The following is a 27,271-nucleotide window of genomic DNA, read 5'->3' on the forward strand; positions in this document are numbered from 1 at the left end:
AAAGTTAAAGCAGAATTCCATAAGCAAGGATGGTGTGCTGAATAAAGATGATTTATTAAGTGGATGGAGCCTTTAGCTGATCCCTTCCTGTGATTGGCTGTGGTGTGAATGTCAACAAAGAAGATCTACCAATGATATGCCATTTATTATGCACCTGATACCTCTTGTGGGCGGAGCTTGGAACCTCCTACCCGAGCACAACAACCCGCCTTATGGGTTGCTGTTTGGCTATTTATAGTGCGTTGGAAAAAAACTAGATGGCGTTAGTTGTTTTTCCAGGGTAATTTGTTATAAGTGTAATTTGATGTCAACAGATGGCGTAAGCTGTATCTTATGGCCACTGTTGACCAGCCAGTTGATAGTGTTCTCTTCTGCCGACAGATGGCATCAGCTGTGTTATTATTACTTCCGAATTCCCTTTAAACACTGATCTACAAATCCCTTGGCTTATGATAAGGTTTTATACCATTTATGTTAAGTATTAGATAACTGGAGCTCGGCAATTACTTTTATTTATCAACTGTTGAGAAATTGAAATTGAAATTGAAATTGAAATAAGTTTATTGAGGTAAAATACACACAAAGGGATGTATATGTATATATATATATATATATATATATATATATATATATATATATATATATATATATATATATATATATATATATATATATATATATATATATATATATATATATATGTCGTACCTAGTAGCCAGAACGCACTTCTCAGCCTACTATGCATGGCCCGATTTGCCTAATATGCCAAGTTTTCACGAAATAATTGTTTTTCGACTACCTAACCTACCTAACCTAACCTAACCTAACTTTTTTGGCTACCTAACCGAACCTAACCTATAGAGATAGGTTAGGTTAGGTTAGGTAGGGTTGGTTAGGTTCGGTCATATATCTACGTTAATATTAATTCCAATAACAAAAAATTGACCTCATACATAATGAAATGGGTAGCTTTATCATTTCATAAGAAAAAAATTAGAGAAAATATATTCATTCAGGAAAACTTGGCTTATTAGGCAAATCGGGCCTTGCATAGTAGGCTCAGAAGTGCGTTCTGGCTACTAGGTACGACATATATATATATATATATATATATACATACACATACATATCTAATCACCCACACTCACAAAGCTTCCTGGCAATACGTTAGTAATGAATAAATATGATATGTTAGATTAGGCTGACCTAACCTAACCTAACCGACGCTTGAATCGTCGACTTGATTTGGCGTCACCAGCTCTTTATTTTTGTCTAATTTCTTTATAAAAATATACTTTTTCAGATTAAAATTATGTTTTTTCATGTTGTACATTCAGCACCAACATTATAATGAGTAAATATATCATATTTATTCATTACTAACGTATTGCCAGGAAGCTTTGTGAAGCTTGTGTAGCTTGTGGTAGCTTGTGGTAATTAGACGGACCGCCATTGCCCATTGTCAGGACAACTGCTTAAGCTGGTTGGGAGAGGTACAGTGTAATATGATTGGAAAGGTCATTCCACATTCTGGGTCCCTTGATTTGCAAAGCATTTATTGTTTGATTAAGTCGTACTCTTGGAATATCAAATAGGTATTTGTTTCTGGTGTAGTGCTCATGGGTTCTGTTACAACCTTCTATGAAGCTTTTAAGGTCAGGATTGACATTACAGTTCAGCGTTTTATATATATAAAATACACGTCAGAGGATGTGCAGTGACTTAATATCTAACATATTCAGAAATTTGAGTAAGGGTACCGAGTGATGTCTGGGGCCAGAGTTAGATATTGTCCTAATAGCAGCTTTGTTTTGAGTAATTAGAGGACATAATGATTTTGGGTAGTAGAACTCCAAGCACAAATACCATAGTTGAGATAAGGATAGATGAGAGTAATAGAGTGTCACCAGGGCAGGGCGAGGTATATAATATCTGATCTTAGAAAGAATACCAGCAGTTTTTTAATCTTTTTTTGATATATTTAGAATGTGTCCCTGGAAATTCAGGTTGAGGTCAATGAGAATGCCAAGGAATTTGCCATCTACTTTGTTACAAATTTGGGTATTGTTAATCCTGAGATTTATTTGATTTGAGGATTTATTGCCAAACAAAATATAGAAAGTTTTGTCAATATTGAGGGTGAGTTTGTTGGCAGTTAGCCAGTGATGGACTTTATTTAGCTCAGTATTCACTGTGACATTTAGAGCAAGGGGGTCAGTACCGGAGTAAATGAAGGTCGTGTCGTCAGCAAATAGAATTAGTTTGAGATGTTGGGAGGCATTTGGAAGGTCATTAATGTAGATGAGATAGAGGAGAGGGCCAAGTATACTACCCTGGGGAACACCAATGTTGATGGGTAGGGTGCGAGAAATTGAATTATTCACAGAAACATATTGGAGCCTGTCAGTAAGGTAAGACTTAATGTACTGCAGGGAGTGACCTTTGACTCCATAATGTTGTAATTTAAGAAGAAGGTTTTGGTGGTCAACAGTGTCAAAAACCTTACGCAGGTCTACAAATAAACCAACAGCGAACTCATTTTTATCAAGAGCTGTATGTATCAAGTTAATCATACTAATAAGTGCATCATTAGTGCTTTTTTGGGGGGGGTCTGAAGCCATATTGACAAGAGCTAAGTCTATTGAGTTTGGCTAGATAAGACTAAAGCTGCTTATAGATTAGTTTTTCAAATATTTTTGACAAGTTTGGCAGAATTGATACAGGTCTGAAGTTATTAATATCAGTGGGATCACCACATTTGTGGACAGGGGTTACTCTTGCTTTTTTTAGAATATCTGAAAAGGTTTGGAGTTCAAGTTTATTTTTTATTTTTTTTTTATTTATAAATAAATAAATAAATATGTTTATTCAGGTAAGGTATATGCATACAAGTGATGTTACATTAATGGATTGATATATAGATAGAGCTAGTACATACAATGCCTAAAGCCACTATTACGCAATGCGTTTCGGGCAAGAAAAACATTAATATCTAGAACTTAATACTAATTGAGCATAAAGAATAAAAAGTGTTGAGAACAAATACAAATAAAGATAAAAAAAAAGGGGGAACATGACTGAAAAAGCAGCACAAATACAATAGGTTGACAAACAGTGTTGATTAAAAAAAAAGAAAATAACAGACATGGGTTGACAATAGAGGAGTGAGGTAGGTTACAGGGAATTTATTAGGTAGTGTTTAGTTTTTATTTATATATATACAAGAAGGTACATTGGGATTGTGAGGATACATAGCATAGTAATTACATTATTGTAAAGCCACTAGTATGCGCAGCGTTTCGGGCAGGTCCTTAATCTAAGAAACTTATAAGTAGGTAAATACTTGCAAAATTTATAAAAATGATAACAGTTACATAGCATGAAAAAATAAAAGATGAGAGAAAAATTGTAGGTATATTAAAGCACATAGGTAGCTCAGAATGATTGCAATGACAGCTTGAATGGTAGTTTAACAAAAATTAGTAGGCACAATACAGCATATGGCTAGCACATAAAAGAAGACAGCAATGAACACAATGATAAAGTTGTTTGGATTAAGTACATAAAGATTGGGAGATTTGGTAACACTAGGTACAGAGCAAATTTAAAGCTCAGTGTAGGAAACTACAAAGATGAAATTAGGTACTTTTTGTTTTTGTTTTTAAATGAGGCAAAAGTTTGACAGCTTTTCAATTCACTAGGGAGTGAGTTCCATAGACTAGGTCCCTTAATTTGCATAGTGTTTACACAGATTAAGTTTGACCCTGGGGATATCAAAGAGATATTTATTTCTGGTGTGGTGATAATGGGTCCTATTACATCTGTCCAGGAAGAGTTTCTGAGCATGGTTTACATTTAAGAACAGGGTTTTGTAAATGTAGTTGACACAAGAGAATGTTTGGAGGGAGTTAATATTTAGAAAGTTAAGGGATTTAAACAAGGGAGCTGAGTGTTGTCTGAAAGCAGTGTTATTATTATTCTGATAGCAGATTTTTGCTGGGTGATGATGGGCTTAAGATGGTTTGCAGTGGTAGACCCCCTTACACAGACTTGTTGAAACTTGTTGTGAATTGTTGTTGAAGTGACTTGTTGAAAAGCCAATGCAATGGCAGGAGTTAAAAATCTGGAGGCTTTTTTGTAAATCTGAGTTGGTATCCCCTCAAGGGCACTAGACTTGATTTTAAGGGAAAGGATTATGTCAGTAACATCAGTGGAATTTTGGAGCATGGGCACTGGAGACACACTCCTGGCTCACGCACCACCTAGAAGACACCACACTCTAGGTGCAGTGCTAAAACAACTAATGGAGCCGGAGCACACAACCGGTGCCTATACCATCAGCCGAAGAACTGATAGGTGGATAGCAGGCGTGAGAAGTCTGGGTCTCCCGGGAATGGGAGAGCTGCACAGACAGCGGCGCGGTGATGTATGACGTCATACTAGTTTGCTTGTTTTCTGTTGGAGAGTTCTATCCACTAGTTCGGCTTTTGGTAGCAATTTTAACCAGAATAGGGGTTTGTTTTGAAATGCTTACCTTTCTGGATGCTTGACCCGGTTGATGGCACACATAGAATGCTTCCAACCACACGAGGGTTTCTATAATGCTTCCAACCACACGGGGTTTTCTTTCATTGCTCCCCTTGCCTCTCTGAGGGGGGCCAGGTTCTGGCCATGGTCCCCGGTAGGCCCTAGAACTCCATACACATGATTGATGCCAAAGTTTGACATTCGCATATGAGCCTGGTAAAGCTCTGGGGAGCCGACAGGGCTCCCCGCAGAAAAAGTTTCAAAAACTGTTGGCATTCTTTCTAAGATCAGATATTATGTACCTCGCCCTGCCTTGGTGATGCTCTATTACTCTCTCATCTATCCTTATCTCAACTATGGTATTTATGCTTGGGGTTCTACTACCCAAAATCATTTACGTCCTCTAATTACTCAACACAAAGCTGCTATTAGCCAGCCCTATTAGAGAGGGCTGCCTCTCACTGGAGATCCTAAGAGTCCATTTCGTACACAACCGACCGTGCACACATTTTGAATGGGTACGAAAAAATCAGAGAGTTTTCTCGGTTGGCATAGTTTCCCCCTGACCGAGTTTTCTCGATTGGCGCAGTCCAGTGATTAAGAGAGCATTTGTCAATTAATTCTAGAAAATCTGCTTCATTATTCCCTGTTCTGTTAATCCAGTTAATTCCACTAAAATTAAGTCACCCATGACAAATACTGTTTGACCTAGATGCTCTAGATATTTCATCCCATAGATGCTTTGCTTCCATTCTAAGTTTGGTGGCCAATTACTCCAATTATAAGATTTTTGTTTTTTTCGTTTATTCTATTCAAATAGTTTCTGTGTGTATGGCTCAGTTTTGATTTCCTCTTTGAGACTACATTTCAGATTTTCCCCAACATATATGGCTACTCCCCCCCATCTTTGTCTAATATATCTATCTGTGTGAAATAGTTTAAATCCGTTTATTTGATATTCTGTTAATAGTTCTGTTTTTCTACATTCATGAGGGTCGACCCCATGGCTCGTGTTGTCGCTGCAGCCCGCCCTCACAGTGACCAGCCCTTGGGTGGTGGCGACCTGTCTGCTTAGAGGCCGTCTCCTCATCTTCCCATCAATGAGGCACCGTCTCCCCACTGCTGTACACATAATTTTACATACTGTCAACTTTAGGTCAAAATGCTGAAAATAAATATGGTAAGTTCTACAAAACTAAATAATTCCTTTGACACTTTTGAACCACTTCTGAAACATTATTCATTTCAATACAATTATCAACAAAATCTGTTTTTAAATTTATTGGGGTTATAAAGAAAATTTACATAATATACTGCATAGTTCCAAAAAATATACTATACCATCACCATCAGAGCAGGTTTGCAGCTACACAGTTTAGGTTTTGGTACTTTAATGTTAACTGTGCAATGAGAGATTCTCAGGAACACAAGTTGTTTTGGTGCATAATGCCTAAATACCTTGTGTTTTATACACTTCCTGGATATACAGGATATTTTTATACACCGAGTATACTCGGTTGGCACAGTTAAGTGGTTAAATAGCCATGGACCTCTGATGTTCAACGTTTTCTGATTGTGCCCATGGCACCTACACTTTTCATTGGCTCTAGTTTGCATTTCCTACCTACCACGCTAAAGTGTGTGGTTATTTTACTGTGTAAATTTGGCTTTTGGACTTCCAATATCTGCTCTATCTGTAATCTTGTTAAATTGGTTCCAAAATCTGCCACTAGGAGATTATATTATGCAAATAGTGGGACATTCCTTGTGTCGTTAATCCATTGTATGGAAGTGTTGAAAGTTTCAAGTCAATAATACACAGATACATTCTCCAGATACTGTATAGAATCTGAGAATAAAAATATTTCCTGACTTTTCACTTTAAGAAACATCCAATGAATTTCTTCCTGACAAACTTTGATTAACATTAGTTCTGATTAACTTAGCATAGAAAATTTACATGAAGTAAAAAGACAGCCATCAGATAAGAGAAATGTATTCATTGCCTTTTGACACAAAGGGGTAGCAGATGGCACACAACCTTATTTTGTATACATCTTATTACAGCTACATATTATATAAACCTTCATTTCATAAGCACTTTTAATCAAGAAAAACAAGCCTTTATAGATCAAGAAAAATTTATTAGTAATGTATTTTTCCTATATATTGTGTATGTATATAATTTAATCACATGGTTTAAATAATACAATATTGAAAAGCTTATTATCTACACAAATTGATGTTAAATCTACAAAAGCCAAAGTTAGACATGTTAATCATGAACCAGTTTCAGTGTCCACTGATACCCTCTTAAGTAGAGGTTACTGGACTGAATGGTCACTAAAACTGCCTTGAAATACTGTACATTTCTTATCCATCATGTAATGACATTCACAAAATTGTTAATTCTAGTCCAATTGGTATTTAGCAACTGTGAAACATATTAAATACTTAATATCTTCTATATATTATTTTGAATATTTATATTCCCAAGACAATATTATCTCAAGGAGGTAGCCTTACATAAAATCTTCTGCAAACCCCTCGTTATTCTAAGATATAAAACTAGCATTGAATGTAATTAAATGCTATTTTCTGGGCGAGCACTGGAGGCTTCCTGAGGCTATTCAAACTGATATGTACTATATTAGTTTGGGGTCATCAGTCACAGTAATCCTTATGCCTACCAAAAACCACGAGCCAGAACCTGGTCCCCTCAGAGAGGCACAGGGAGCAATGACCTATGAGCACTTTACATTTAAAGTACATCATAATTGCCATCGACTGGGGAGGGCACCCAGAGAGATAGGTGAAACAAAACATAACACAATCTGGTGAAAATTGCGACCAATCTCTGAACATAGCAAACGAACTCCCCGAGAAAGAAAACAAACAAGCAACACAATCAAAATAGCACTCCCACTCATTAGTGCTCTCCCCCTAAAGGGGGGGGGGGGGAGCCGGCAGCCCACCACTCCAGTTCCCGAACGATGAAGACTGCCGACTGGAGGGAAGGAGGGTGTCAGGGAATCTCTGGGATTCACCCAGAAAATCGCGTTTCATTACATTTGGCTCCCTGAAGCTAACTACCCACAGATAAGTAAAAACAGGGACTTACCCGGGAGGCGGCAGCACCGCAGGTCTCGAGTCGAAGAAGACTGACAGCTGCGACAGTCTCCCCAACGCAACAAGGCAAGAGAGGGCCCGGGACATCCATGAGATACCTGAAGGCCAGGACGTAGTTTGACCACCAAAACTCCCGTGCTTGAATGTCAGCCCAATACATATCACCAAAGACAGCAGCAAGAGCAGTATACTTCCTCATATTATGGGCACGAGTGTAAACCGCAGACTGGCTAGACTTAATTACATCGCAGAAAACCTGAGACACATGAGCCCTGAAACAGGGAACCAGGGATACCGAATCCACCCTGGGCGCGTCCACTGTGACTGAACCAGTGGCCCGCAGGTAGCGATGTAAAGCTACAACTGGACAACACATGATGTATTCCTGGCCTAACCAGTCAAGCTTCCACAACCACACTCCCAAAGAAGAGAGTCTGCTGGGTTGACCCAGAAGCTTGGCGGGAAATTCGGGCTCAACCTCCTCTGCACCCGAATCGGAAAGGGCAACCCCCGAAGCCACCCGAGCCTCATCCCAAGCTAAACCTCACCCCGACTCCAAAACCCTCAGACGTTTCGGAGCTGGAAGCAAGGGAAAAGAGGAGCAGGGCGAACCACCAAACCTGGGAAGGAAACGGAGGGGCGCGGATAGAACTAAGGTCAAAACGACCAACACCCCCAAATCCGAGTCCCTAAAACCCAAGTGGGGCAGCTCCAGGACCTCCAACCGGGCAACCAACCTAGCCCATTACAACAATGTAAATCAAGCATGCAACATAGCAGCTGCCTGAGACAGACAAGGAATGGGTAAATTGAAGCACAAGTGGGGAAGCACAAGACTCCGGGTCGTAGGTGTTACCGACCCAACAGGCAGCATGAAAGAGGCAGTACGTATGATCACCTCCCTGAGGCAGGGACGACAAACAACCTTCAACTTCTCACGAGGCAAGAGAGGACTCGGAAGACACATCTATGGTACCCCTGAGCCCACTGGGGTTTTCCAGGGCCTGTAGGGTGAGTAAACCCCATGGAAAGCCCAGGCACTGGGGCCAGCTAAGCCGGTAGAACCCTGTCTGTCAGCAGGCAAACTGACCACCAGTAGCAGCCGTGAAACCTCAGAGGCAACAGAGGAGGACCACTAACACATCCTAGGATTGCCTAATAAAAAGCTAGGCAGACCTCCACTGTTAAAGTCAAAACCCTAGAAAAGAAAAACAAAACCCCCGAAGACACAACAAACAAACTGGCAGCCAGAGAATTGTCGGCTGCATGTGCAAGCTGTGCCGGCCGCAGTGTGCCCAGCTCACACAATAACACTTCCCACCCAGGACAAGATAGAAAGCCCAAGACCCTCAAAGTACCCCAAGGGCGAAGACAACATCAAGCAACGAAGTCTTGAAACGGGAGTGATTCCCGAACGCCTCAGGGAAAATAACTCTGAAATGCAAGGGCAGTACTCACAGAACACCTAGTAAAGATAACCCTTGGCACATGCTGCTTCTGTACACTAAGGCACCTGGCCATCATACCACACATACTGCTGGTGCAGCCACACAAGGCAAAATCCAGAACAGGAAATTGAGGCCAGAGGTGACTGAGCTGACCGCCAATAGATCAGTTCAAGAACTGGAGTGGTGGGCTGTGGTTTTCCCCCTCCCTCTGGGGGGGGAAAGGAATAATGCTAACGAGCAGGAGTGCTTGTTGGGTGAAGTGCTGCTTGTTTGTTTTCTTTCTGGGGGAGTTCTTTTGCTATGTTCGGACGTAGGTTGCAATTTTCACAAGATTGTGGTCTGTTTTGTTTCACCTATCTTTCTGGGTGCCTTCCCCGGTCGATGGCAAGTATGACATACTCTAAATGTAAGGTGCTCATAGGCCATTACTCCCTGCACCTCTTTGAGTGAAACTAATATAGCACCTATCAGTTCAGATAGCTTCAGGGAGCCATTGGGGCTCCCCACAGAAAAGGGTTCATGCAACAAATTCAATATACATAGAAGCTTTGGCCATTACACTTTTAATTATAAAATATGACTAGATTTTCACTCTCTTATTTACTTTTAAAAAGTCAGCACTTTCTGACATTTTACACACCAGCTTTTTTTAATAATTCATCTGCAAACTGCTCCAAGTCAGCACTAAATCTGTTAACAGAAAAAAAATTAATTAACACAATTAAATTTAGTATTGTGCATGAAATAAGCATTTGGTTTCTTTGTAAGCCTAATACTATGCAGTATTATGTTTACTGAAATACTAATGCAACTACTTATTAATACTGCTGCAAGAAATGCATAATATTTTTTATATATTTGAATATATGAAAAATATAAATCAAGCACTTAAAGCAGTTTAACAATCTCAAACACCAAGCCTAACTGCAAAATTATTTCTTGGTCAACTTGTTCATATATAAATAATATTTTGCACAAGCTTCAAATGTTTAATAATTAAAATATATAATCTTAACAGTTAGAAAATTAATGTAATTAAAGGGAAATCTTTTATGAAGTGATAGGCTGTTATAATGAAATTATTTATAATTACACAATTTAATAAAAATAAAATATTTATCATGTATTTTGTTTTAGTATTAATAATGAATACAGGCATTTATTTGTATAAAATAATCATATAACATATTACAGTACAGACAACTCATTTATACAATTTTGTTTATCTGGTGTTTCTAACCGTTTTGTTTGCCAGCTATGAGCTCTTCCTACCACACCTTACTGTAAAACTTGATTCTATATATCTTCACCAGAACATGATCTGCCAATTTAGTTTACATCCTGGTCCCTACTTGGTGTACTGAGACAAATACAGCAAAGAAATGAAGCCTAAAAGTTTACACTGCCTAGACTTGGAACCCCAAGTCCTTTCACTTGCAAAGTGAGTATTAACTCCTAACTCACAGGCTGAAACCAATTTGTTGTCGTGGAGTCCAACTTAATATCTACATAATTTTATTTTGTTTTGTGCCTATGCTGCCACAGACACCCTGAAATTGCATATTGCATATTACTGAAATTGCATTGCATATGATCATGATTATCAGTCAGGTTAAACACTATTAGGTCAAGCTAGTAATTGGATGTGTTAGTTTATGTTCCGCAATTCTGTTGATCGCATTGCCCAGCACCCTCACTGAAGGCTTCGTGAACAGTCATTTGATATGGCTGAAATACTAGGGGCACAAATGAATAAGAGAGACAGAGGAAGGTATTCCTTTTATAATAATAATAATAATAATAAAATTAATAATAATAATAATAATAATGAATTTATTTATAAAGAAAAATATACAATGTTTATATTACATTATATAGACATATAGTACATCATTACTACTTTTTTATAAGGCCAATAATTATGCACAACATTTCTGGCAGTGATCAAAATGGGGGTGTGAAAGTTAAAGGCCAATTACATGCACAGCTTCAAATGTAGTTATGACAGAGCACAAAAATATCAGGTGTTTTTGCACTTGACCACCGATGGCTAAAACCAGCGTTGAATGTAATGAAACGCCATTTTCTGGGTGAGACTTGGAGGCTCCCGGAGCTATACCGGGTTGATGTGTATATATTAAACCATGGCAACAGTCAATTGATGGAGTTCTAAGCCCACCGGGGACCAGGGCCAGAACCTGACACCCCCTCAGAGAGGCATGAGGAGCAATGGCCTATAGACACCCTCTTGTAGTTAGAAGTAGTCTATAATTGCCATCTACCACGTCAGGCCTTCAGAAAGGTAGGAATCCCAAAACAAACTACAGCTGGTGAAAAATTGCTAACCAAAAGCCAAACAAGCAAAGAGAACTCCCTAATCAGAAAACAAGCAAGACTTCACCACAGCCGCTGCTCCACTGTCTGCGCAGCTCCACCCCTCCCAGGGAGGGGGAAAGGGGGTATCCCAGACTTCCCGCACCAAATCTGTTCGAACAACCAACGAGTGACCCGGATGCCCTCCATAAACAGCCGAAGGCAGGACCGCAGCTGCAGCAACGTTGCTGAAGGGATAAACAAGGAAGCGGTCCGAGAATCCAACACAAGGTCCAGCCAAGTCCAAACCTGAGAGGGAACCAAATGGGGACTTCCTCCAGTTTTCCAAGAACCCGAACCTGGCAAGCTGGGAAAGAACCAAATCCATGGTCAGCAGACATGCCGACCCGGCTGGAAGCCCAAACCAGCCAGCTCTCGAGGTAAGCCAGAACCCGAATCCCTAACAGATGCAATCGGGCACTTGGGTTCTTTCACTTTCACACACGACCTGGGTAAGGTGTGTGTGAAAATGTGAGGTGCCAGATCCAAGGTGAATGGAAGGCAACGAATATGGTAAGCTCGCCTCCCCACGACAAAATTGAGCCTGTCCCTGAACCCTGGATGAATCAAGATGTGCCAATATGCATCCCAGAGGCCCAGTGACACCATCCAAGTGCCCAGCTCCAACAGAAGACGGACTTTGGACAGGGTAGTCCTCCAAAAGGAGGGGCAAAAGACCTAGGGGTTCAGACGGAACAAGTCCAGAATGAACCTCAGGTCCGCACACTCTCGTTTTGGAACTGCAAATAGCCAGAAAACCTACCTGATGGATGCCATCGTTTTGACCACACCCAAGCATACCCACTCCAGGATGACTTGACAGAGCGCAGGAAAAGAGGCCTGCCCCACTAGCCCTGAACCCCCCGAAGGATGAGGAACCACTCAATGTCACCGCAGGCCTGAGGAAATGACCCCAAAAGCCCATGAATCTTGGGACCAGGCGAAAGCAAACACAGTGAGCTTCCCCCACATTGCCCCATCAAAGGAGGCAAACAGGTAAAAGGGCCAATGACCCTTACGAGACCCCGACTGACACTCAGAGTGAGCACTGCGCCGACGGCTCCACAGGAGGGACCAGCCCCGAATCTGGCACAACTGGCTTATGACGACCGAAGGAACTTCGAGCCTTGGCACAACCCTTCTGGGCAGGACCCCCACGGTCTCCTCGGAGAACCAACAAGTCCGACATAGCCCGGCAACTAGACGAAGTGCCTGCAGAAGATGCACCACCGTTGACTCTGAAAACAGCAATGGACAAAATGGGGACAGAAATCTAAGAGCCAGGGGCCCAAGCAGATTCCAAAGAGTGGACGAGCACCGCCTGTCAGCATGCGAGGCGACAAGCAAAGAACGTCCTCTAAATCCTCTGCCTCTGGATACAAGGCAGATTCCACTGGAAAAACAGGGATACAGAGGGCCCTCTGGCACGACCCAAAAGCCCCAGCAGGAGGTACAAGCTTGAATGCCTCCACTGCCGATCCGAAAGTGGCATTCCCCGAAGCTACCCGAGTCTCACCACCAAGAAAACCCTGCCCGAACTTCGAAACCCCTCAGACTTTTGGGAGTCAGGAGCAGGGAAAGGGGGGGGGGGGGAGCAGGACGAGCCATAGCAGGGGAAGGACAAGGGGGGTGTGGAAGAAACCAAAGTCGAGGTGAATAAGACCCACAAGTCCGGGTCCCTATAACCCAAACAGGGCAACCGCAGGGCATCTGGAAAGGTAACCAACCGAGCGCGTTGCAGCAACCTAAACCTTGCGCACAACATGGAAGCTGCCTGTACCCGAATATCAGTAACAGTGGACTGGGTGAACTGGAGTACATGCAAGGAACACCACTCGCAAGACTCCAGATGAAAGGTGTCATCGACCCAACAGGCAGCATGGCGACTTCAAACTCGCATGAAGAGAGGTGGAACTTAAAGGTCTCCTCCATAGGACTAATGAGCCCCCAATGGGGGTTTCCAGGGCCCTTAGGCTGACTGCTAAGGGAAGCCCCGGCAAGGTACTGCTAACCAGTTTTCCCAGAACTACCAAGCAAACAAACTAAAAGCTGAACCCCTGCAACATGTGCAATCACAGGGATCTAGTGGAGGGCCACCAAAAAATACAAGTGGTCTTACAACCACACCAGGCAAAACAAAAACAAAAGAAAAACACCCCGCAAAAGTACAACGTCTCCAGGAGGAACAGAACCGGCCGCTATGCATATAATAAGACAGCTGCACAATACCTTGTCAGTGACAATGATACCTCCTACCCAAGGCCAAACAGGGGTAGGAAAAACCCCAGCTGACCCCAAGGGCAGGAACTCATCAAGCAACAAAAGAACCCTGCAGAGGTAGCCCCCAAATAGTTTGTAAAAGGTAACCTCAAACTGCAAGGGTAGTACTTATAGGGCACCTAGGGAAGGGAACCCTAGGTGCATGCAGTTCCAGTACTTCTGGAACCTGGCTAGCACACCACCACATGGCAGCACATCACCACAAGGCACAGCACTGCTCAAGGATTGGAGCCAGAGTCAATCGACTGCCACCTAATACAACAGTTTTAGAACTGAGGTTGGGTAGATGGTGCTGGGGGGGGGGGGGTTTATGCAGACCACAGCGTGGCGGATGTGGTGACGTCATGCATGTTTTCTGACTGGGGAGTTCTGTTTGCTCATTCGGCTTCTGGTTAGCAATTTTTCACCAATTGTAGTTTGTTTTGGGATTCCTCCCTTTCTGGGTGTCTGACCTGGTGGATGGCAGATATAGACTGCTTCCAACTACATGGGGGTGTGTGTGGGGGTTGTGTGTGGGGGGGGGGGTGTCTATAGGCCATTGTTCCTCATGCCTCTCTGAGGGGGCCAGATTCAGATGCTGATCCCCAGTAGGGTTAGAACTCCATCGATTGACTGTTGCCATGGTCTAATATATACACATCAGCCCGGTACAGCTATGGGGAGCCTATGGGCTCTCTGCAGAAAAGGGAGCTTTACTCCACTATAGGTCAAACAGATAAATGACCTGACATGTGCATACACACACACACAATATACATACTTGTAAGCACACATACTTTTCAGCAGCTCATGGCAACACACAGAGATTCTTACAGGGGGCAAGTTTCAGAATAAGTGGTATCTTATATAGTGCGAGTGGTAATAAGCATGCACAAATTCAGCACAACATTCAGTTCATTTGAAAGATTCTGTATGGTTAACATTCTAAGCCTTTATCTAATGAAGGTTTAAACAGCCCAGGCACAACACCAAGAAAAGGAGGTAGGAAGAAAGGAAATTTGAAAATAGATTGCATTAAATAAGACAGGCCTAACAATTTTTCAAGTTTATAGAGGCACTGCTATTCTTTGTTTTACTATATGTAAAACAAACAAAAGGATAGAAGTAAAAATACTATTTTGGAGATAGAAAATGTGGGATGTAAATAAAGGAAATGGAGCTAGAGAGAAAGTGAATCAAAGTTGCAGGACCAGATATAATATCTTTTTGGCTCCTGAGGAAATGTGCAGTAGAACTGTTATCCAAATCTTTATTACATTCCAGGTCTCATTCAGATGGAGAAAACTGGTCAATGCCATATATTTTGTAAACATTTAAAAAGTAAAATAGAGAAAAGTCTACTCATTTGTAGAATAAATGATTAATGACAAATGAACAAATGACTAATAAACATAATTCTTAAAATACTTAAAAGGACAAGAAATGGAAGAAACATTAAAACATTAAAGGAAAATTATGAGAGGAACTTGGGTTCAGGTTGGTATGGTCCTCCAATTCCAATTTGCTAAGTTATATAAGAGGTTTACTAAACTTAATGAAGGAATGGATGTGTAGATTATATTTTTCAGGACTTAATATTGGAGGCATTCAAGAACTACAACTGAAATTGATGAAATTGTTGAACACAGCAAATATATCTAGATTAATCAAGGAAAAGGTGCAAGGACTAGATGATGAAGTTCATTATAAATATAAATGTAATGTAATGAACATGTCTTTTGGTGAAAATGTTCATGTTCAGGTAGACTTTAGAGTTTTGTGATTGTGGTCAAGTGCACAGTCCCTGTAACATGTAAACAGTGTAAATAGTAATTCTAGTTTTCAAAACAGCAAGGTTTTGGCCTAGTGACTTTACTCCTCAGTTAATGTTTCCAAACATTCAAAATAACAATTTCCATCAACTTAAAAAATAATTTTTTAGCACAATACTATTACTTTGCCTTTACTAGGTTTATTTAAACTGAAGAAAGGTGCAAAAATTAAGACCAAAACTATGAGACCAGCATCACTGATAACACATATCCAGCAAAGTGATGGAGACTATACTAAGACAGGGAATTAGAGCCCATGTACTTGTTTAAGAATAGGTTGCAAAAACTTAGGATTTTATTCCAGAACAACAATCCAAGTTCAGGTAAGGGAAAATATGAGGATGGGTAGACATCACACTTGGTCCAGAAGTTAGAGAGCTTCACCCCTCACAAACACAGCTTAGTACAGTCAGGCCTCCCACACACTTCCACAGCTTCCTGTACTAACACTGCCTGCTCATTTGATGCTGGCAAATTTATTAATTATTTTCATCTGTTCATTTGGTAGCTGACATTTTACTTGGCCTTTTCCTATCTTGTGGAATCAAGCATTTTCCAAGTCAAATGTTCATCCATTCCTCTGTTCTGTAATGGATGAAAGGACAAGTAAGGCGTGATTAAAAAAATCTCAAACTGAACGTACTGTATTATATAATGCATGAACAAAAGGTTGTAAAAGTCAAACACAGTAAAATAAACTTCCAATTCTGAATGTATGGTGTTTTTAACTTTTGACTTTTACTTGGAGTAATATTCAAATCTATTTTTCAGGTTATCACATTAATTGGTGATTATATATGTATTACTACAGACTGCAAGTACCAACAGTAACATCTAATCATTTTTGTAGTTTTCATAGTAAGTTACTTAAACCCTTAAAATGCAGTTATTCTCAAGTATTCATGCTGGGGTAATGCATATATTATTTTATGATTTTATTTATCATCACTAGCTTTTTATACAAATGATGTACACATGGTTATAATATAGTACATCTATATGGATGTAATGGAGTTAACCTAGTCCATTGAAAGAAAAGTCAGTAATTTTGAATTGCTTACTATCGAAGAGGTTATCTTGCAACAAAAACAATGAGACTACAGTATCATCAATTCACAATTTGGTGTTTCAATATTTCAGGATAACATTACCATACAGAAAAGCAGGAAAGAAATGGGATGAACGCTGCTTCTTTTAAGCTTTTCAAGGAACAGATACATGTAGAATATATACTCCCTAGGCCCTAAGGGATTCTGTTCAACCTGTTGGACAACCGGGCAACCCCAATCTTAAATGGAAAAAAAAAAAAAAAAAAAAGTGTTGAATGTAATGAAACGCCATTTTCTGGGCGAGTCCCGGAGGCTCCCCGGAGCTATCCAGGCTGAATGGATATGTATAACTTTCTGGCATCAGTCAATGCATGGAGTTCTTGCCTACCCTGGACCACAAGCCAGAACCTGGCCCCCTCTAGAGAGGCATGAGGAGCAATGGCCTATAGAGACCCCCTTATTGTTGGGAGCAGTCTATGTCTGCCATCGACCAAGATAGGCACCCAGAAAAGTAGGCACCCCAAAACAAACCCCTATTCTGGTAAAACTATTGTGACCGAAGACTGAACAAGTAGACAGAACTTCCCAAACAAAAATTAGCAAACGAGCATGACGTCATCACGTTGCATTTCTTTTTTATATGCAACAAAAAGAAAAGGAAATCCCCGCAAGAGGACAACGTACCCAGGTGGAACAGAGCAGGCCATTATGAATGGTGAAAACAAGCTGTGCAGTACCCTGCACTCCATACCAGTGCAAACTGCCTCTTACCCTAAGGTAAACAAGGGAGACAAAACACCCAAGCACTCAAAGGGCAGCCAAAAACCGAATAGTAAATGGCCAAGCAAAGGCAGGACCCAAGAAACTTGTGGAAGGTGGCCCCAAGGGCAGTACTTACTGGGCACCTATGGAAGAGAGTCCTAGGCGCATGTAGCCCGAGTACTGAAGAATATCTCCTGGCTCGCACACCACCTAGAAGACAGCCATCACACACAAGGCACAGTGCTGAATCAATCACTGGAGCCAGAGCACACAACCGATGCCTATAGCATCAGACTCAGAACTGAGGTGTGGATTGCCAGCGCGGGGGTCTGGGGCTTCCCCTTCCCCCTCCCAGGGAGGGGGGAGCTGCACAGACAGTGGCACGGCGATGTGTGACGTCATACTCGTTTTTGTTTGGGGAGTTCTATCCACTTGTTCGGCTTTTTGTAGCAATTTTCACCAGAATCGGGGTTTGTTTTGGGATGCTTACCTTTCTGGGTGCCTGACCCGGTCGATGGCAGACAGAATGCTTCCAACCACATGAGGGTTTCTATAGGCCATTGCTCCTTGTGACTCTACGAGAGGGCCAGATTCTGGCTCGTGGTCCCCGGTAGGTCCACAGAACTCCTTACACATGACTGATGCCAAAGTCTGACATTAGCACATCAGCCTGGATAGCTCCGGGGAGCTGACGGGGTTTCCCCAGAAAACATGCCAGATTTCCATCCAGTGATAAGGCATATAGGGCATTGAGCACCTTGGTGCACCTTGCACTGCAATATGCCGCGTAAGTCAGCTGTGGGAAAATCCTGGGAGACCATTCTCTCACATACTGGGCTCTGTCCACAGAACCTTGACAGACTTCAGAACTGGGCTGTTGGAATTCAATCCAAATGAGTGTAAAGTAATGAAAATTGCACGGAACACAAACAAAATTGCACATAAATCTGTACTAGGCATAGCTCAGAGGAAGTGTCTTGCAAATCCCACTCCTTTCCTGCTATTTAGTCTAGGAATGTCATCCAAAAACAGATCCAAACACTGGCAGAAAAGACTAAATTATGATCTGATGATAATACCGATACGTGATAAACTCACTACATTGTAAACAACTGAAAATTACAACAACAAATTTTCATGGGTCAAAGTTAACTCATTACATCAATATAGATACATTATAACCATATTATATTTGTATAAAACTAGGCAATAATAATAAAAAAAATATGATGATACCCACATTACTAGAGAGATCAACAAATGATGATAACCACACTTTAGGATTAAGGGTATGAATGACCCTGGCTGTTGTAACCAACAAGTTGTACCACAACCTTGGGGGAAGGGGGGTAAACATCCCAAATCATCACAACTGTCTTACGCTGTTGTAGGGTCCATAAGTGTCACAAAGGCTAAGTTGTCAGATATGGTGCTTCACTTTTACAACCTTTAATATTTTGTAAAATATAACAAGTCCGGAAGCTTTGATCGCACCTTATGTATAATATGAAGTAAAATAATAAACTGTGTGTATTGTATGTATATATATTTATATTAATTCATCTATCTCACACACATACACATACTGTACTGTATATGAATATTCACACAAAATATTAATACAAAACAAAATAAATGCATGCATTTTTAAGGTAAAAAATAACAAAATATATATTATTAGAAAAAACTTCCCTTGCACAAAACTTGTTATGTAACAAATGTGTAAGGTCTGCATTGATGTGTAAAATATTTCAGTGTTACTGAAGTTATAAATAAGTAACACTTCATGGTCTTTTCTGAAACATTTTGTGAACACAATAAAACTAAGGAAAAACTGGTTAATCAGATTTAAAAAGTAATGTAATAAAGCTGGTAATCAAGCTTGGGCACACCAATGTGTTACCTTGCAAGGTCTTCTATCTCTTGCTCAAAATATTGAGCTCGTAAGAATCCTTGATCATACCTAACTACCGAAGAGGATGTAATGTCACTTGTATTTTCACTCAGGTTTTCATGCAGTGACAACCTGAACAAAAGGTAATTTTTTTATCAAAAATAATTTCTTATTTAGTTACATGAAAAAGTACAGAACATAATAGATAACACTTGCCCTTCTCTAAGATCTATAATTAAAAAAAAAAGTCCCATCTGTGAAAGTTTCATAGTACTGCAATTTAAATATTTGTTGACATACTTTGGCACAGTGTTAAAGCAAAAATACTGTACTTGATATGTGCAAGGTGCCAGTACATGATGCAGTGCTACTGAATGATGTCCTGCTGTCTAAATATACTGTTGAGGCCTTGTTGCTATTGGGAATTCCTCTTCCTCGAGGTGGCCTTATATGAACTCATTTAAAAACATTTCAGATGTTGGGGGGAGGGACATTTTATTGAATACCTGAAATTTGTCAAAATATTCCACTGAAAGATGAATCAGTCATCACTTGCTTGCACCAACAAGCAAGAATATAACAAAATAATGAAAATTACTCTAGGAAACAAACACATATGATACAGTAACTGGAGAAGAGAGAGAGAAAACAAAAGCTATACTAAAGGAAACCAACTAAAAACCAGCTTTGAATGTAATGAGACGCCATTTTCTGACCGAGCCCTGGAGGCTATATCTTGAGGTTATCTTGAGATGATTTCAGGGCTTTTAGTGTCCCCGCGGCCCGGTCCTCGACCAGGCCGCCACCCCTAGGAAGCAGCCCGTGACAGCTGACTAACACCCATGTACCTATTTTACTGCTAGGTAACAGGGGCATAGGGTGAAAGAAACTCTGCCCATTGTTTCTCGCCAGCGCCTGGGATCGAACCCAGGACCACAGGATCACAACTCCCGCGTACTGTCCGCTCGGCCGACAGGCTACCTGAAGCTATCCAAACTGGCATGAAAAAACAAATAAAATGTATTTGGAACTGTGCGCAAAAAATGAACAAAAATATATTCACGGCAATTCGCGCATCCTGCCCCGGGCGACCTGGGAATGATGACGTCATGTGCGAACTTACGGACCCCATAGCAGGCAAAGTACATACAATTTCGACCTTCTGTTACTATACCCATACTCAGGGAAGGGTTTTTGACACTTTCAAAACAAAAAAGAATTTTTTCCAGAGAATTTATTTCCTGCGCCCTGTCGGGGTGTCATATTTGGAAGCCAAGCAGTTGAGGGGTTAACACAGGATACTAGACCATATTTTATATATTACCGGTATATATTAGAGCAGTTCCCCTGTCATCATTAGCAGCACTCCTCGCGGGTAACACGCAAACCAAGACACCGTTTGCTGATGCTACAATGTTCTACCATTAACTGCTGCCTTAGCATTTCTGCTCTTGTCCTTATTTGTGTCTTTCTGCTTAATCATCCTTTTTTTGGTGCAAGCAAATGGTAACTGCATTCCATGTGTGATACTCATAGTAACGTGTGTAATGTATAGGAACACATATTACCACAGCCTCTTTGAGCCTTCAAAATTGAAAATTATAAAATGAATAATATAAGCAATGAGTTCCCAGAAGGAACAAGGTATCAAGTACAGTAAATAGAAAAAGTGGATGAGTTGCATTGAAAAACTCTACAAAGTAAAATTCATAAGAAAAATAATTTCTAGAGACAAAATACAAATGAAAAAAAATTGAATCTTCAGATCACTAATAGGTTCAGTCTACAATATATTATGGAAGATATCAAATTACAAACTATCGTATTCCAAATCTGATTAATTGAATTAACCTATGTGCATAAAATATAAGCTCCAGTACAGTACTGTACATTCGAGCAGTGTGAGACATGGATGGTATTATTTCCAAGGAGAGATTCCACGTTAATGATAATTTTTTTCATTGTGTGTGTTGTGGGAGCACATAAGCATTAGTTACTAAAGGGGAATGTTAAATAATATACAGTATTTTATATAAAAGTAAAACTATCAATTACTTACTTAACATCTTATAAATTCTATTGAATTTCATGGGCAAACCAATTATTCTTATATTAAAAATATAAATAATTTAATACTGTACATTGTAAATCTATTTCTTTTATATTTCAAAGAAGCATATCTTTATCCGGGTACATCTCAAACAATATGCTTCATGTATCTGTAATCCTGTTTACGAAACCTAAGTTCTGTTAGAGCTAATTTTAATTTGCTGGAAAGAGAACTCCATTGAACTTAATATACATTTAAATTATAATACTTCCTCAAACAGCCTATTCGCCTATAATTTTTTTTTTATAAATTACTACAGTATTTATTTAATTGATGAGAACATATGAAGTTCAACTAAAAATACAATATAGATGTGTTTATGTGCTCTGTGCTGAACACACAAGACATTATTACTGTGCTGTGCTGGTCTACTCAAACTACTCACAGAAACGGAGTCAACACTTATGGCGCTATTACGGCATCGCCTCGCTCTCTCACCAAAACTCATCTCACTACAGTATACACAAAAGAAATCATCATCTATAACCTGTATCTATTACATTTATTACATTCAGTGATACAAAATTCCTGTCACATGCTACTAAAAATCCAACAATCAAGAAAAGAACATGGAAAATAGTTCTATACCGTAAAATGTGCTTAAAATACACACTGTATGGGAAACAAGGAATATATATAAAATACTCACTCCTTTTTTGTCTGCCTGTGAAAATATTATTAAACATAGTTTACAGCTCCTTCATGCTACAGTACATTCTTAAACGTGGTCTTCTGGTGACAGTTTACTATCCCTCCACCTGTCGATCCCATTCTTTATCAGAGTTCCTTTGAGTGTTTACACATAATGTGTCTGTTGAATGTGGCTTATTTTAACTTCTTCAGCATTCCATTACATGGCAATTATCCACACTGAATTGCATTTGCCATTTTTTAATTGCCTTTTCCAAATGTCCGCTAGAGTTCCTGTCTGTAAGGATGCTTGAAAAATTTGTAGTGGAATGCTATCTCTATTGCACATTCCTCCAAAACCCAAAGTGAAACCAACTAGCCCTGACTACTTTACTTTTCTTCTACCAGTTTTCCACATCTTTACACACATTGAGGCACTCTTGGTTTTGCATTGAAGTCCATATTGTGTAAGGTTCTCAGACAACCTCACTTTGTATGACACTTTAGAACTGTTCATTTAGTGTATCACATATTTATGTTTCAGCCTCTGTGAATCTGTTTTCCATTTTTCATCTCTGGATTTATCCTTTACATGCAACTTGATTCTTATGAATTTATAGAATAGGCTGGGTTCTGTTTTACATTTGTCACAATCCCTTTTCAAAGTTTCTTTCTGCCTTCCTTCTCAATGATGTGAGATTTTGTGCTTGTTTGTATTGCTGGTATTGTGGGTTAGGCCTCTTTGTATAATTATTTTCTGTTTTGGAAATGGCTTCAGTTTCACAAGTCATTTTGTAGCATATCTTTGCATCTTTTCCAGTTTAATGATGTGTTTCTTGAGATATGGACAGCATACAACTGCTACATATTCCAATTTTTGTCTCACAAAAGTCATGAACAGCTTCTTCAGTATTTCACTATCTATGTAATTAAAAGTGCAGCAAGAATATTATGTCAGTAATATACAGTGGTACCTCGAATAACAAATTTAATCCGTTCCGGCGCAATCGACGTCATCCAAAACAAAGTTCCCCATTGAAAATAATGTAAATACAAATAATCCACTGAAAAACATCAATATGATATTTGATGTTTTAAATAATGGAGCAGCCTACCTTACATACACTTAACAAACCTTTATGACATTTTTCTTTCTTCAAATTTGTTCAATTTTTTTTTTTATTTTTTGTATAGCAAAAAGTTCCTTCGGTGTTTGTCAGGTAGGCTGCTCCACGTTTCTTATAAAAAAGAAATTAAAGAAGGAAAAAAGAAGAATTTTGAAAAACAGAACAATTGTCAAAAAGGTCTGTTCGGTGTTCGGCAGGTAAGCTCCTCCATGTTTCTTAAAAAAAAAACCAGCATTGAATGTAATGAAACGCCATTTTCTGGGTGAGCCCCGGAGGCTCCCTGGAGCTTATCGGGCTAAAGTATGTTACATGAGACCGGGACATTAGCTATGGAGTTCAGACCTACCAGGGACCAGCGCCAGAACCAGCCCCTGCAGAGAGGTTTCAGGGAGCAATGGCCCTGGAAAACCCCACTGTGGTTGGGGGTTTTCCTTATCTGCCATTGACCGGGGTTAGGTACCCAGAAAGGTAGGTGTAACAAAACAAACCCCACATGGTAAGAAACTAAAACAATCAACCGAACAGAGAGGTAGAAACTCCCTACAATCCCAAGGAAACAAGCAATTATCACAATTTACTGCCGTGCCGGTCGTCCGGGCAGCCCTCCCCTCCCCAAGAGGGGGAGGGGGGCCACCCCTGGCCTCCCCAAGAGGGGGAGGGGGGGGGGGCCCGGACCTCACCGTGCCGGCTGCCTTCAGTTCAGAAACTAGGCTTCAACCAACGCGAAAAAAACCCGCCGACCGGATGGGAGGGAGGGTAGCCAGGGAGCCTCCGGGGCTAACCCAGAAAATGGCGTTTCATTACATTCAACGCTGGTTTTCTGTGGGGAGCCCCTACGGCTCTTTGGAGCTACATACCCAAAGAGAAGGAAATTGGGATTTCCCCGGGAGGCGGCGGCCACAAACTCCTTAATGTGAAGTCGAGACAACTGGCTGCAACCTGCGACCCAAAGCAACACAAGAACGCCGAGGAGCAGGTACGTTCACCAAATAACGGGCAGCCAGGACCCTGTTCGACTTCCAAAATCCACACGCCCGAATATGAGCCCAAGACATGTTACCATACACGGCAGCCAAAGCTGCAAATTTCAGAACGTCATGGGCGCAAGGATAGACAGCAGGCTGGCTAGACTTAATAACCCTGCGGACAACCTGGGAGACCCGAGCCCTGGAACAGGGAACGAGGGAAACCAGATCAATCCAAACAATCCAAAGCTCATCCCCAGCCACTCCAGTTGAAGTGCGCAGGTAACAGCGAAGAGCCGCAACCGGACACATCACATGATGCACCCATGGCCGAACCAACCAAGCATCAATGACCCATGGACCCCTCCGGAAAGCAGCTGTCTCATTCTTCGCCAGAAAAGAAGGAGAAGGCTGCAAACATAAAAACCTACCCCCAGGACCAAAAGAGCAGAAACCCCTGCGCCGGAGGAGAGCATGAAGCTCCCCTACCCGGCCCCCAGAGGCCAATGCCAACAAAAACAAAGCCTTGGAAAAACAATCTAGAACCGAAGGGGCCACCACAAACCGAGGATAGGAAAGATAAGAGAGCACCCTGTCCAAGGACCAGGACGGCTCAGGCGGCACATGACCAGGCCGGAGGTGAAACATAGCACGAGAAAGCTTACAGAACGGGGCGGATGTGACGTCCACCCCAAACGCTAGCTTGAGCGGCTCCGCCAGTGCCGCACGATACGAGGTGACAGTATTAGGCATCAAATGACGATCCTGAAAAAGCCAAGAAAGAAAGGACAAGACAACCCGATCCGAAAGATAAGACAACCTACGAAGAGCAAGAAAATGGCGAACAGAACGCCAGGAAACTTCATACCGTCGCCGAGACGAAGCTCTCAGGCGGGACACCATCGATGAAGTTACTTGATCACCATAGAAATGGTGATACACCCGCGTCAAAAAGACCAGACGTGAAGAGCAGAGGAGAAGGTCGAACCAGCCCCGTACCAGACAGGGCCGACCTGCTGAAATAGGCGGAGCCACGGGAAATGTCCCGGGTTGAGACACTGAGCCAATAGCACCGGAAACCAAGGCTGGGCCGACCCCCAAGGGGCCACAAGGACTACTTTCCCTGGAAAGGTCTCCAACCGAACCAGAACCTGAAGCAACAGCTGAACCGGGGGGAAGAGGTACAGGTAACCCCACGTCGACCAGTCCTGCCGAAAGGCATCCATCGCGAACGCCTTGCAGTCGGGGAAGGCCGTCACATAGATTGGGACACACCGAGACCACGCCGACGTGAAGAGGTCCACGTCTGGAAGACCGTACGTCTGGCAGATCCAATGAAATGAGTCGTTGTCGACCGTCCATTCTGTGGACAGGGAAATGAAGCGAGACAGGTCGTCCGCCTGGACGTTGGACACTCCCCGGACATGAACAGCACGGAGAGTCAAACCCCGAGAATCCAGCAGACGAACCACTCGAAGGGACCAACTCCAAAGAGCCAAGGACTGAAGAGAACCCCCGCAGTTCAGGCAATGAACCACTGGAGAACAGTCCGAGTGGAGGCAAATGGTCAATTCCCGAGCGACCTGACCCCTTCGTAGCGCGAACCAGACTGCAGCAAACTCCCGAACCATGCTGTGAGCCTGATGGAAGGACGGACCCCACCGTCCCTGGCCGGCCTAGTGAGCACTGGTCACATAGCCCCAGCCGAGAGACGACGCATCCATGAACACATCGAGGGAAGGCTCGGGAAGGTGCCAAGGCACCGAACCCCGAGAAACCCCGAAGAGGAAGCTGGTGACGCAGCAACCGATACAAGGCCCCCGGAGGACCCAGCCAGGTCCGAACCTGGGACGGAACCAGATGGGACTTCCTCCAGTTCTCCAGGAACCCAAACCTGGCGAGCTGGGAAAGAACCATATCCCTGGCGAGCAGACAAGCTGACCGACTGGGAACCCACACCAGCCAGTCATCGAGGTAGGCCAAAACCTGAATCCCTAGAAGATGCAGACGGGTCACCACAACCCGGGTCAGACGCGTGAAAACGCGAGGTGCCAGATTCAAGCCAAAAGGTAGGCAGCGAAAGGGTTTAGCGTGATGCCCCATCACAAAACCTAACCAGTCCCTGAACCCCGGATGAATAGGAACGTGCCAATAAGCGTCCTTGAGGTCCAGGGACACCATCCAGGCACCCGGCTCCAACAGAAGCTGTACCTGAGACAGAGTAGTCATCCGAAAGGAGGGGCAAGGAATCCAGGGGTTCAGATGGGACAAGTCCAGAATGAACCTCAGATCTGCACAGTCCTGTTTCGACACTGGAAACAGACGAGAAACCCACCTGAGGGACGGAGTCGTTTCGACCACGCCCAAGCACACCCACTTCAAGACAACTTGACAAAGCGCAGGAGAAGAAACCTGCCCTGTTAGCCCCGAACCCCCCCCAAAGGAGGACGGGTCGCCCAATGCCACCACAGGTCAGATGACTCGACCAAAGAGGCCCACAAATCATGGGACCAGCAAATCAGCAAGAGCCTCCCGAGCCACCTTCGTGGAGATACGGGAAGTAGAAAACCTCTGGAAAGACGAGGCCGAGCTAACCTAAGGAGCCCGGAACCGAGCCTGGGGAGGAGCCGAACCCAAATCATACTCGTACAGGAAAGGGGGGTAAGAAAACCCCTCCCCCTGCAACAATAAGCCCCGCGAGGAAGGCAAATACACCCAAGCGGGGTCAAAGGGGGCCCAAGGCCCCCAGGTTGACTCCTTCCCAGCCCCAGGATCCCCCACATTGGGACCTGGGGCTGAGCCATCCTCCAAACCCTCTACCCCTGAAGAAAAGGCAGAGTCCAGGGGAAAGGCAGACAAGAAGGGGGTCTGCTGGTGGGACCCAGAAGCCTTGGCAGGAGGAGCCGGCTCAAATGCCTCCATCCCTGACCCGAATGGAGTAGCCCCCGAGGCAACCTGAGCCTCATTACCAACTAAACCATGTGCCGAAGCTGAAACCCTCAGACGTTTTGGAGCCGGACACAGGGAGGGGGGGGGAGGTGCAGGATGAACCACAGGGGAAGGACCAGGGAGCGCGAAAGGAGCCAAAGCCGAACTAACGCCCCCAGGTCCGGGGAGGCTGCCTGAGGCTGCCCCAAAACCAAAATGGGGCAGCCTCAGGCATCTG

The 27,271-nt window shown here is 42.3% G+C and overlaps 1 protein-coding gene across 7 annotated transcripts in view; it reads right to left on the reverse strand.

Moving 5' to 3' along the window:
* Nucleotides 1-6,506: 6,506 nt before the first annotated feature.
* Nucleotides 6,507-27,271, reverse strand: part of Kap3 (kinesin associated protein 3) — a 93,773-nt gene continuing 73,008 nt past the window's right edge. For 2 of the 7 annotated variants that reach the window (XM_045759539.2, XM_045759538.2), the window contains exons 16-17: nucleotides 19,283-19,405; nucleotides 6,507-9,794 (exon numbers count right to left, since the gene is read on the reverse strand). In XM_045759539.2, coding sequence (XP_045615495.1) covers nucleotides 9,737-9,794; nucleotides 19,283-19,405 — 181 coding nt within the window. In that variant the 3' untranslated portion in view covers nucleotides 6,507-9,736. Of the gene's footprint in view, nucleotides 9,795-13,553; nucleotides 16,154-19,282; nucleotides 19,406-21,768; nucleotides 21,836-27,271 lie in introns of those variants that run through there. The other 5 variants (XM_069316271.1, XM_045759541.2, XM_069316269.1 and 2 more) reach the window with 4 other exon arrangements.

This window comes from Procambarus clarkii, chromosome 83 (genome assembly GCF_040958095.1).
Source record: "Procambarus clarkii isolate CNS0578487 chromosome 83, FALCON_Pclarkii_2.0, whole genome shotgun sequence".
In the NCBI taxonomy this organism is placed as follows: domain Eukaryota; kingdom Metazoa; phylum Arthropoda; class Malacostraca; order Decapoda; family Cambaridae; genus Procambarus; species Procambarus clarkii.